Here is a 13,750-nt window from a genome sequence, read left to right on the forward strand (position 1 = left end):
CTCTCAAGTGTGGACCTCGAGGGTGATTCCTGCCACGTTCACCTTGGTGATTACATCGAGTGGAATCCATCGAGGGTGATTCCTCGGGTTTTCCCCCTTGATGTTTTGGACACATAGTTACCCGGACTTTACATGAGACCATTATTGAAGTCAGGTCGGCCCTGAGGGGTACCCGCGAGTTCATGTGAAAGTCGGGCGGGCCCGTAGAGCACCCGCGAGTATTCTATGAGGCACGGTCGGGCATTTTGGGCCCTTGCCGTAAGTCCACGAGATGGGGCGATGAGGTCACATTATCGTGAGTCTCTGCTCGTCTCTGCGAGCCCCCAATGCACTAACAAGTTTGGGTATTTGTTCTGAGTTGGCCTCTAGCCTTTACGCACTAACTACCACGCAAGAATAGTTATGGGCCTCGACGTCGTGGTATCAGCCGAAGCTTTGTCAGACATCCAATTCAGCAGTGTGGCACGGCTGGGCCGGCACCATCCTGTAGTGGTGGAGCCTGGTTTTCCCTGCTCGCAACGACCCGGAGTGCAATGGGCGATGGGCCCAAGACCCCGGAGTGTGTAGGATGTAGACTGGCGGGGACCTCTCTGCTGATCCTAGGTAGGGCTACGACGTGTTGCTCTTCCGAGGCCGGGCATTGACTCGGAAAAGTGTGCCCGGCCAGAGTAATCAAGCGTGTTGGGTAATGTGGTGCACCCCTGCAGGGAAGTTATCTATTCGAATAGCCGTGTCCTCGGTAATGGACGTTCAGACTTGTATCCTGATCTATTACAACTAGAAATGGATACTTGGGATATGTGATGGATATGATGGCTCCGGGAATACTTCCTCGCAGGGGTCGAGGAAGAATCTCTGGGCGTTAATGTTACAACATGCTTGCTAAATGTTAAAATGCTATTCTTTACTCTTCTACATGTTGCAAGATGCTTGGAGCTGCTTGAAGATGCTAGTCTTTGATAGGCTAGGCCTTCCCCTCTATTCTGGCATTTTGCAGTTCAGTCCACAGATACAACCCTTCCATTTGATACCAATGCATACTCAGTATAGATCTGATGCTTGCGAGTACTTTGGATGAGTACTCACGGTTGCTTTGCTACCCCTTTTCCCCTTCTTCTTTCTTTCCGATTGATGAAACCAGATGGTGGATCCCTGGAGTCAGATGCCACCACCAACGGATACTACTACGTGGAGACCGACGACGACCAGGAGTAGTTAGGAGGTCCCAGGCAGGAGGCCTTACCTCTTCGATCGTGTTGCTTTAGTTCTAGCCTTCTTAAGGCATCCTTGTTTAACTTATGTCTGGTCTCAGATATTGTTGCTTCCGCTGACTCTTGTGTATCGAGCTTTTGTATTCGAGCCCTCGAGGCCCCTGGCTTCTAATATAAAGCTATTATTTTGATTTGTGCCTAGAGTTGTGTTTTGATATCTTCCCATGAGTCCCTGCTCTTGATCATACACATTTGCGTGTATGATTAGTGTACGGTCGAATCAGGGGTGTCACAAGTTGGTATCAGAGCTGACTACCTGTAGGAATCCCCTTTCCAACTCCTTGGCCGAAGTTGAGTCTAGCCTTTGAAAAATTGTTTTACAGACATGGTTGTGTGACTTACGGCCCAGGTCAGAAATTGGGTGGTATTAGGATCTTTTATTCCTCGTCTATACTCTGAGAATCTGATCTCTCTTCTATTTGGATTAAATGATTTCTCGTCCATAGCGACGATAGCGACGATAGGTATTTCCCTCAGTGATGAGATCAAGGTTATCGAACCAGTAGGAGAACCACGCAACTCCACGTAAACATCTCCTACACACAAAGAACAAATACTTGCAACCTGACGTAAGAGAGGGGTTGTCAATCGCTCACAGGTAAAAAGATAGGTAAAATTGTAATAGATTGGATAAATAGATCTCGCGGGAACACGAGATAAAATAAATTACTAAAAATTGCAGCAAGGTATTTTTGTATTTTTGTATTAATATATCTGAAAATAAAAGCAAATAAAAATAGACCATGAAGGCAAATATATTAAAGAAGAGACCCGGGGGCCGTAGGTTTCACTAGTGGCTTCTCTCAAGAAAAATAGCAAATGGTGGATAAACAAATTACTGTTGGGCAATTGATAGAAATTCAAATACTCATGACGATATCCAGGCAATGATCATTATATAGGCATCATGTCCAAGATTAGTAGACCGACTCCTGCCTGCATCTACTACTATTACTCCACACATCGACCGCTATCCAGCATGCATCTAGTGTATTAAGTTCATGGAGAAACAGAGTAATGCAATAAGAATGATGACATGATGTAGACAAGATCTATTTATTTAGAAATAGACCCCATCTTGTTATCCTTAATAGCAAAGATACATATGTGTCGGTTCCCCTTCTGTCACTCGGATCAAGCACCGTAGGATCGAACCCATCACAAAGCACCTCTTCCCATTGCAAGATAAATAGATCAAGTTGGCCAAACAAAACCCAAATATTGGAGAATAAATACGAGGCTATAAGCAATCATGCATATAAGAGATCAAAGAAGACTCAAATAACTTTCATGGATAAAAGCATAGATTTGATCATAAACTCAAAGTTCATCAGATCCCAACAAACACACCGCAAAAAGAGTTACATCATATGGATCTCCAAGAGACCATTGTATTGAGAATCAAACGAGAGAGAGGAAGCCATCTAGCTACTAACTACGATCCTGTAGGTCTACAATGAACTACTCACGCATCATCGAAGAGGCACCAATGAGGATGATGAACCCCTCCGTGATAGTGTTTAGATTGGATTTGGTGGTTCTAGAACTTGCGGCGGCTAGAATTGATTTTCGTCGACTTCCCTAGGGTTTCTGGAATATTGGGGTATTTATAGAGCAAAGAGGCAGTGTTGGAGGCCATCGAGGTGGGCACAACCCACCTGGGCGCGCCTGGGCCCCCAAGCGTGCCTTGGTGGGTTGTGCTCCCCTCGGAGCACCCTTCAGGTACTTCTTTGGCCCAACAGGTGTCTTCTGGTCCAGAAAAAAATCGCAAAAAGTTTCGTTGTGTTTGGACTCCGTTTGGTATTGATTTCCTACGATGTAAAGAACAAGCAGAAAACAAACAACTCACACTTGGCACTATGTCAATAGGTTAGTACCAAAAAATGATATAAAATGATTGTAAAACATCCAAGAATGATAATATAACATCATGGAACAATAAAAAACTATAGATACGTTGGAGACATATCAGGGAAATCAAAATGAGTAGCAAATGATTCACAGAAAGAAGCTACTATCTCAGAGTCAAGTCCATATTTTGTGCTAAAATCATGAAAAGCATCGGTATCCATAAAAGTTTTAACAGAATCAAATTTAAGGTTTATACCTGACTCCTTACCTTCGTCGAGTTCCCAATCTTCAGAGTTGCGTTTAATTCTTTCCAATAATCTCATTTGAATTCAATAGTCTTCTTTGTAAAAGAAGCAGTACAAGAAGTATTGAGCATGGATCGATCGTTATGAGAAAGCCGGGCATAAAATTTTTGAATAATAATTTCTCTTGAGAGCTCATGATTGGGGCATGAATACAACATTGACTTAAGCCTCCCCCAAGCTTGAGCGATACTTTCTCTTTTACGAGGCCAACAATTATATATATAATTTCGATCACGATCAACCAGATGCATAGGATAAAACTTCTAATGAAATTCCAATTTCAATCGGTTGTAGTTCCATGATCCAATATCATCACATAGCCTATACCATGTCAATGCCTTCTCCTTAAAAGATAAAGGGAAGACCTTCTTCTTGACTTCATCCTCGGGCAAACCTGCAAGCTTAAATAATCCACAAACTTCATCCACATAGATTATGTGCATATCAGGATGTAATGTTCCATCTCCTGATTAAGGATTAGCTAAAAGTTTCTCTATCATACCCGAAGGAATTTCATAATAAATATTAGGTGCAGTAGGTTGAGGATCAACTCTTTGCTCTTCCGGTCAAGGTGAAGATAACCCGAACAAACCCCTCAAAGGATATTTTCCATAGTAACAAGTGACAGTAAATTTCAGCACACTATATAAATGTTTCCTTACCAAAGGCGATTCACTCCCCGGCAACAGCGCCAGAAAAGAGTCTTGATGACCCACAAGTGTAGGGGATCTATCGTAGTCCTTTCGATAAGTAAGAGTGTCGAACCCAACGAGGAGCAGAAGGAAATGACAAGCGGTTTTCAGCAAGGTATTCTCTGCAAGCACTGAAATTATCGGTAACAGATAGTTTTGTCATAAGATAATTCGTAACGGATAACAAGTAACAAAAGTAAACAAGGTGTAGCAAGGTGGCCCAATCCTTTTTGTAGCAAAGGACAAGCCTGGACGAACTCTTATATAAAGCAAAGCGCTCCTGAGGACACATGGGAATTACTGTCAAGTTAGTTTTCACCATGCTCATATGATTCGCGTTCGTTACTTTGATAATTTGATATGTGGGTGGACCGGTGCTTGGGTGCTGCCCTTCCTTGGACAAGCCTCCCACTTATGATTAACCCATCTCGCAAGCATCCGCAACTACGAAAGAAGAATTAAGATAAATCTAACCATAGCATGAAACATATAGATCCAAATCAGCCCCTTACAAAGCAACACATAAACTAGGGTTTAAACTTCTATCACTCTAGCAACCCATCATCTACTTATTACTTCCCAATGCCTCCCCCTAGGGCTAAACAATGGTGAAGTGTCATGTAGTCGACGTTCACATAACACCACTAGAGGAAAGACAACATACATCTCATCAAAATATCGAACAAATACCAAATTCACATGATTACTTATAACAAGACTTCTCCCATGTCCTCAGGAACAAACATAACTACTCACAAAGCATATTCATGTTCAAAATCAGAGAAGTATTAATTATCATTAAGGATTTGAACATATGATTTTCCACCGAATAAATCAAGTAGCATCAACTACAAGGAGTAATCAACACTACTAGCAACCTATAGGTACCAATCTCAGGTTTTGAGACAGAGATCAGATACAAAATATGAACTAGGGTTCGAGAGGAGATGGTGCTGGTGAAGATGTTGATGGAGATTGACCCTCTCTCGGTGAGAGGATCGTTGGTGATGACGATGGCTTCGATTTCCCCCTCCCAGAGGGATGTTTCCCCGGCAGAACAGCTCCGCCGAAGCCCTAGATTGGTTCTGCCCAGGTTCCGCCTCGAGACATCGGCGCTTCTCCCGAAAGCTTCCTTCTGATTTTTTCCAGGTAAAACCCCTTCATATAGTAAAAGATGGGCATTGGGGGCCTGCCAGGTGATAACCCGCAAGTATACGTGATAGTTGTAGCCTCTTCCGATAAGTAAGAGTGTCGAACCCAACGAGGAGGTAAAGGTAGAACAAATACTCTCTCAAGTCCTATTGGCCACAGATACGACTCTACGCACGCTTGATGTTCGCTTTACCTAGAACAAGTATGAAACTAGAAATACTTTGTAGGTGTTGTTGGATAGGTTTGCAAGATAATAAAGAACACATAAATATAAACTAGGGGCTGTTTAGATAAAGATGCAAGAAAGTAAATAAAGTGAGTGTGAAAAAGTGGTGGTAGGAGTTATGAAAGTGTCCCTAAGCAATTGACTACGTTACTAGACCGATAGCAAGTTTTATGTGGCAGAGGCATAAGCTAACATACTTTCTCTACTTGGATCATATGCACTTATGATTGGTACTCTAGCAAGTATCCGCAACTACTAAAGATTCATTAAGGTAAAACCCAACCATAGCATTAAACATCAAGTCCCCTTTCATCCCATACGCAACAATCCCCTTACTCGGGTTTGTGTTTCAGTCACTCACGCAACCCACTATAAGCGAATCATGAACGTATTGCAACACCCTACAGCGGGAATCCCTCACGCTTGTGCGACACGGAGGGCACAATAGGACAACAACAAAACCACGAGCAAATTAAATCAATCATAGCAATTCATCAACCACCAATAGGACAACGAAAATCTACTCAGACATCATAGGATGGCAACACATCATTGGATAATAATATGAAGCATTGAGCACCATGTTTAAGTAGAGGGTACAACGGGATACGGGAGAGTGGACCGCTGGATATAGATGGGGGGAGGTGATGGAGATGTTGGTGAATATGACGGCGGTGTTGGTGAAGATCGCGGTGATGATGATGGCCCCAGGCAGCGCTCCGGCGCCACCGGAAGCAAGGGGGAGAGAGCCCCCCTTCTTCTTCTTCTTCCTTGACATCCTCCCTAGATGGGAGAAGGGTTTACCCTCTGGTCCTTGGCTCCCATGGCTTGGGAGGGCGAGAGCCCCACCAAGATTGGATCTATCTCTCTGTTTCTGCGTTATCTGATTCTACCCCTTCACCATTTTCTTTATATCTGGAGATGCGTAACTCCGATTGGGGTGAATCTTTCGCCCAGATCTTTCTCATAAAATTAGCTTTCTTGCGCCAAAAGAAGAGCGTCAACCGCCTTATGGATGGACCACGAGGGTCATGGGCGCGCCTGGAGGGGTAGGGCGCACCCCCCTACCTCGTGACCACCCCGGACACCGTTTCACGTTGATTTCACTTCCAAAAAATCATAAATATTCCAAAAAAATCTTCGTCCGTTTTTATCCCGTTTGGACTCTGTTTGATATTGGATTTCTGCGAAACAAAAAATATGCAACAGACAGGAACTGGCACTGGGCACTGGATCAATATGTTAGTCGCAAAAATAATATAAAAAGTTGCCAAAAGTATATGAAAGTTGTAGAATATTGGCATGGAACAATCAAAAATCATAGATACGACGGAGACGTATCACCAGGCTGGCGGCAAGGCAGGGGGCGCGCCCCCACCCTTGTGGATGGCAGGTGGCTCCCCTCTGGTGCTTTCTTCGCCCAATATTTTTTTATTAATTTCAAAATGACTCTCCGTGAAGTTTCAGGACTTTTAGAGTTGTGCAGAATATGTCTATAATATTTGCTCCTTTTTCACCTCAGAATTCCAGCTGCTGGCATTCTCCCTTTTCATGTAAACCTTGTAAAATAAGAGAGAAAAGACATAAGTATTGTACTATAACGTGTAATAACAGCTCATAATGCAATAAATATCAATATAAAAGCATGATGCAAATTGAGCGTATCACCGACAAATTGCCTATGTTTACCTTTTTTTAGGTTAATGCTTGTGTTCACCTAGATGCCTCTATTTCTCGCATGGTATGAGTGGAGCTTGCCCACAACACGGGACATCAACATATTCCATCCGTTCCATAATGTAAGACGTTTTTTTGATACTTGTAAGACATTTTTTGGTGTCAAAAGAAAGTCTTATATTATGGGATGGATGTAGTAATGAACGTGACGTTTGTTGATTTTGTTGGTTTGCTTCGTTTCTTTTCTCTTTTTGTTTTTTACTTTCTTCTATTTTTTGATTGTTTTAAATATAAATATAATTCATAAATTTCTTTATTTTTTAAAAAATGTACTCCATGCACTAAAATTATTAGTAAAATGCAAAAATCGTCCGTGCAGTTTTAAAAACTTTATACCATTCAATAATATGTTCACGTCATTTAATAAATATTCATGAAATGTAAAATTTTGTTTGTGCAATTCTATTAAAATGCTCACAAGTTTATAAATATGTTTGTTGCGAGAAGTTTATAGATATGTTCATGAATTTACTGTAAAAAATTATGAAATGCAAAATTTAGTTTACTTAATTCTTAAAAAGCTTCGAAAAAGTGTTCATGACATTTATTAAATGTTTACACGTTTAAATATATGTTCGTCCTTCATGGCATCGAATGTGGCATCGGACTGGGTAGAGGATCGATCCAGGACCATTGCATAGACGTCCGCTCACCGCCGGTGCCGAATCGACGACCAACTCTACAAGATCGAGCACGCCAAGTCGAACTGCACCACATGTTCCCTCGCCGACAAGGGTAAAGGGCGGGCAATGTGGGTCGAAGTCCACGCCCGACCACTGTTGCTAGCTAGATGCAGTCGAACGTCTATAAAAAGAGAGCAGTTGCCATGCCTACGAGGTCATTATCTTCCTAACCATCAAACCACAGGCTGGATCAAGTGTTTTTTCTTGTTTGAAAGGTTTTTTTTAACACAATACAGACGAAAGCGCTCATATACACGCGTATACACTCACCCCTATGAACGCATACACGCACACCCTACCCTTATGAGCACCTCCGAAAGACTGAGCCGACATATCATCTTAAAATTTATGAAGTCACCATAGAAATGCGAGCAGCCGAACACCAAGATTTAAACCCTGATGGGCTAAGGATACCACAGTTTCTTTAACCATCCAATCATATGTTGATTTGCTTGTTTGAAAGGTTGATGCATAATGTAGATGCCTGGAGTTTTTTTATTCTTGCCCGAGAACACGCCCACCGCAACGAAAACCTGGGCCGAACCGGCGCGTGGCTTCGTGACAGCTGAGGGCTCATCCGCCACCATTTATCGTCGGCTCGTTGCGTGCCCAATTTCCTTAGCCCAGTCTCCACCGCCTATCCGCCACCACGTCGACGCTGACGCTTCCCCAAGGCCGCAAACCCTCCCCGTCTCGTCTGCGCATAGCCATTCTCCCCAATTCGCCCCTCCGCAGAAACGGGAGCAGCGCGGCGGCACCCCTGAACCCTACCTCTCCCCACCCATGGCCCTCCCCCGCCGCCTCCTCCCCCTCTTCCTCCGCCGCGGCGGCCGCCTCCCCTCCTCCCCCGCCCCCGCCCCCACCCCCGTCCGCGCCCTCTCCACGGCCGCCTTGCCGGTCGACGCCCTCGCCGCGGAGGAGGAGGACGACTCCATCACCATCAAGGGCGTGCGCATCTCCGGCCGCCCGCTCTACCTGGACATGCAGGCGACCACACCCGTGGACCCGCGGGTGCTCGACGCCATGCTCCCCTTCTACCTCTCCCGCTACGGCAACCCGCACTCCCGCACCCACCTCTACGGCTGGGAGTCGGACGCCGCCGTCGAGGAGGCCCGCGCGCGCGTCGCGAGGCTCATCGGCGCCGACCCCAGGGAGATCTTCTTCACCTCGGGCGCCACCGAGTGCAACAACATCGCCGTCAAGGGCGTCATGCACTTCTACCGCGACCGCCGCCGCCACGTCATCACCACCCAGACCGAGCACAAGTGCGTCCTCGACTCCTGCAGGTACCTCCAGCAAGAGGGGTTCGAGGTCACCTACCTCCCCGTTCGCCCCGACGGCCTCATTGACGTCGCACAGCTCGCCGATGCCATCCGCCCCGACACTGGGCTGGTCTCCGTCATGGCAGTAAACAACGAGATTGGCGTTGTCCAGCCGCTTGAGGAGATTGGCCGCATCTGCCGTGAGAAGGGCGTGCCCTTCCACACAGACGCGGCGCAGGCTCTCGGGAAGATCCCAATTGATGTCAACCAGATGGGGATTGGACTCATGTCACTGTCCGCGCACAAGATTTATGGACCCAAGGGTGTCGGTGCGCTCTACCTGCGCCGCCGCCCTCGCATTCGTGTGGAGCCACAGATGAGTGGAGGTGGCCAGGAACGGGGCATACGCAGTGGCACAGTGCCCACGCCCATTGTTGTTGGATTTGGTGCTGCCTGCGAAATTGCAGCCAAAGAGATGGACTACGATGAGAGGCGAGTTAGCGCTCTGCAGCAGCGTCTGCTTGATGGCATCCGTTCCAAGGTTGATGATGTTGTCATCAACGGTAGCATGGAGCACCGGTATGCGGGCAACCTGAACTTGTCATTTGCATATGTCGAGGGCGAGAGCTTGCTGATGGGGCTGAAGGAGGTGGCTGTGTCAAGTGGCAGTGCATGCACCAGTGCTAGTTTGGAGCCTTCCTATGTGCTCCGGGCGCTTGGTGTGGATGAGGACATGGCACACACCTCCATTCGCTTTGGCATTGGCCGCTTCACCACCGAGGAAGAGGTGGACAGAGCAACTGAGCTCACTGTCCATCAGGTGCTTAAGCTCCGTGAGATGAGTCCACTCTATGAGATGGCTAAGGCAGGCATCGACATCAAGAGCATCCAGTGGTCGCAGCACTGAGACTCTTTTCACAATGCTGTTCGCTGGACTGCTTTAGATGTGCTCGGATGGACACATACATAGGTATATGGCCTTTAGCTGTTCTTGTTATATCTTGTTTTTTTTTTCATAAGGGAATATGTACTATACCTGCTAGTGGAAGTGCGTGACCTTGAGTACTCCTTAAATCTGGTAGGCCACCGCTGGCTAAGTTTTGAGAATGTTACCATGTGTGCAATGTTTTCTCAGTAATAAGCTACAATCATTTGTTTGTGGCAGTTTGCGTTCTATGTAAAATTACTGCAGATTACTTTGAGAACCTGATTAATAGAACATAATATGCAACGATGGTTAAAATGCAAGGTTAAGTGCGGCAGAACATGAAATCGTTGGTTGTGAATCCCTCATTACCATGTTATTTCTACAAGGGGATGTTGCAAATTTTGTGCTAATATAGAAATGGACAGCACAATGTCTTGCTTGAAGGATATCTTTAAATGAAAAAAGTTATCTCCAAGCTGAACATCTGAAATTACTATGTTGTTCACTTGACAATGTTCAAAAAAGCGGAAAGCGTAAGCGAAGCGGAAGGCCACAGCTTAGAGCAATGGGCGCTTTAGCGTTTTTTGAAATTGGCTAGAATTTGACAGATTTTGAATAACATGCACAGGAAAATAGGAAACATGGCACATGGGTAATTAAATAGCATCTGAAATACAGTTCACACCATAGTGAATACACACATCAGGTTCACATGGCAAGCAAAATAACAACTAAAATGCAGTTCAGTTCAAATAGTCATAACTAATAGAGACCATGTGGCCAGAATTTTGCCAGAATATGAAGGAAATAGTTCACGAACAGAGCCTAATAAGAAGATAAATGGCATATTGCCATTGTTGTGCAAACATACAAGCAAACATAGTTAAAAAACAGCCAAAATCTGGCCATTTAAAAAAACCCGCTTAATCTACCGCTTAGGGCAAAAGCGAAGCAGTTTGCCATCGCTCAGTGCGTAAGCGTCGCTTAAAAACGCTTCCTTGAACAGTCACTTGATGACTTGATGTCTTAGTTTGTTTGCTTCGCAACAGGTCATCATGAAATTCAAAGGGCATGCTTACTTCGCAGCCTGATTTTGTAGAGCACCTTACACCAAAGTGACCTGATCATATGACATTGTAATTGAATTGCATTTTGCCAATAACTCAAATGTCACATGGTTTTCTGTTTTTTATAGGTTGTCTGTTTATTTGTTCCATGCATCCTTTGTTCTGTATGTTGTTTATGATTCTATCTGATGTTTGCCTATCTATTTTAGTTCTTTGACTTCTCAACTCCTGTTTATTTTAGTTCATACTGTGTTTTAGATAGATAAGTTTATAACTATCAATCTCAGTCTTACATTCTATGTTCCTTCCAGTCTGGTGTTTCGTTTCTCACATACTTCTGTTATTTGCATCAAATAATCTAATCTTAATAATACTATAAGAGCATGGCTTCATACTAATTTACCATATGGATTTGTCTACGAAATTCTGTGTGTATATGTTGTTCTCCTGTTCCTTGGGTTGTATACTTGTGTATTGTCCAATTTTAATCATACTCTTGCTTTTGTTCTTCACCAATGTTTTGGTGCATTCAGTAACCTTATCTCTTTCTGCATCAGCGTTTCTCTACCTTTGGTACATTTTTAGTGCTGTTTTGTTGTAGAAAATAATAGGCTTAGCCAGGTACTTAATTCTCATGTTCACACACTGTAACTGTTCTTTCAATGATCTACATCAAAATGGTATGTTCAGAGTATATAATATTTTTGCTTGGCCCGTTGGTCTCATAATTGGGTCAGTGCTGCAGGTATTTCTGCAGTACTAAGATCATTTTTCCGTAGCTATGGTTATATGGAAGGCACTATTAAAGAGAAAACTCATGCTTCAGTAATTTCTACTGTTTATTACTGGGAAATCTACAGTTGCCATATACTCTGATTCGGTACAACTGTCTAATACAGCACATGGTTGAATCATTTCAGGCACGTTTGGTAGTTGAAGATAGTGTTGGCATCCTAATCATAATGATAGATCTGCGAAGATGATCGATGAGTATTATGTAAGGAGGCATGTTTGGCAGCACTCAAACAATCTGGCGAGAGTTAGACTTGTTCTCTAGCTGGAATGTATCAAAACACGAAATAATGATACTACTTGCTGTTGTATCTTTTGAAGGACAGTTTGAACTAGTTACAGCGCTGTGTATGTATTATTGCTGCAGATATGGTTTTGGTATTCTCTCAGTTTGTTATGACAAGAGATATGTACTCTTTGTTTCTGATTTATTGTTATTCTGGTAACATCTCAATAATCTAGTGGGGGCAATATTCAACTTGTGTTGTGGGTGGCTTCGAGCTTGAGTTGCCATATCATCTGATCCGATCCATTCCATTCACTGCATCTATTGTGAATACTATTCCCTCCGTTCCTAAATACAAGTCTTTTTAGAGATTTCAATATGGACTACATATGCAGCAAAATGAATGAATCTACATTCTAAACTATGTCTATATAAATCCGTATAAGACTTATATTTAGGAACGGAGCTTTTTAGAGATTTCAATATGGACTACATATGCAGCAAAATGAATGAATCTACATTCTAAACTATGTCTATATAAATCCGTATAAGACTTATATTTAGGAACGGAGGGAGTAGAAGCCGGTAGTTTTTTTTTTTATGAGAGGAAGCCGGTAGTTTTCATCTATACTACGCCCATCCAAATGAAACTATGTAGACCGAATGAAGTAGTCGTGATTTCAGTTCAGAAAAAGTAATGTACTGGTGATGCATGATGTGGTCGGTGTCTGGAGTATTTAGAGAAATTCAGAAATAGTTCAGTTGTGTGGGAATTTCAGAGTAAACCACCTACCGAGGCCACTTATAATGTTATTGCTCTGTTTTATGGTTCCTATACAGCACATAGGAATTCTGCAACATGAGTAATTTAGCAAGCACCAAGCAGGACTCTGAAGTGCGCTCTAGGGCGTGCGGATTGCATCAGCGTTCACATATTTGGTATTTCTCTCCTCTGTCTCACTGTTCATTCCGCAGCTTCTGCTACCCATAGACAACCAGGGTTCATTCCTCTCCGCCGACGAAGCTGTGCTGCAGTCCGATATATCAAGCTTGGCAGCAAGATTGTCGCACCTTTGTCCTAACCAAGGACTGGATATGCTGGCAACTACTGTAAACGTCATTGCTCGGCTTGCTCTGTACACTGTCAAGGCAGGCCAACCAAGGCATGTGCTTTTCCTCAAAAGTATTATTGAACATTTTCATAGAGAAGCTAATACTAGTAGGGTTGCTCGTGAACTTGCAAGGATGGCCAGATGCCCTGTATTGCTTGAGGATGCACTGTAGTTATAATCTAAAAAAGAGGTCATGATGATTTTTTTAAAAAGGCACATCTTTGAAATATCAGTCATTTCGAGCTGTAAGAGACACAAGAGAACTAGAGAAGTGAGAATATTGGAGGAAGGACACTGGTATATGAATATGTGCTGTTTCTCCCAAGCACTCAATAGCTTGCTGCCAGTTGCATCAACAGCCAAACTAACTTCTATCAAAAAACTGAAAGAAAGGATAGCCAAACTTAACCGCTGCTGACTGTATAAGTTGTCCCATGCACTGGAGT

At 43.7% G+C, this 13,750-nt stretch overlaps 1 protein-coding gene across 1 annotated transcript; it reads left to right on the forward strand.

Moving 5' to 3' along the window:
- Window positions 1-8,553: 8,553 nt before the first annotated feature.
- Window positions 8,554-12,444, forward strand: LOC119308863 (cysteine desulfurase, mitochondrial-like). The gene is made up of 2 exons (XM_037585030.1): window positions 8,554-10,149; window positions 12,095-12,444. The coding sequence occupies exon 1, from the start codon at window positions 8,701-8,703 to the stop codon at window positions 10,084-10,086; it is 1,386 nt and encodes a 461-aa protein (XP_037440927.1). The 5' UTR covers window positions 8,554-8,700; the 3' UTR covers window positions 10,087-10,149; window positions 12,095-12,444.
- Window positions 12,445-13,750: the final 1,306 nt, after the last annotated feature.

This window comes from Triticum dicoccoides, chromosome 5B (assembly GCF_002162155.2).
Source record: "Triticum dicoccoides isolate Atlit2015 ecotype Zavitan chromosome 5B, WEW_v2.0, whole genome shotgun sequence".
Classification (NCBI taxonomy): domain Eukaryota; kingdom Viridiplantae; phylum Streptophyta; class Magnoliopsida; order Poales; family Poaceae; genus Triticum; species Triticum dicoccoides.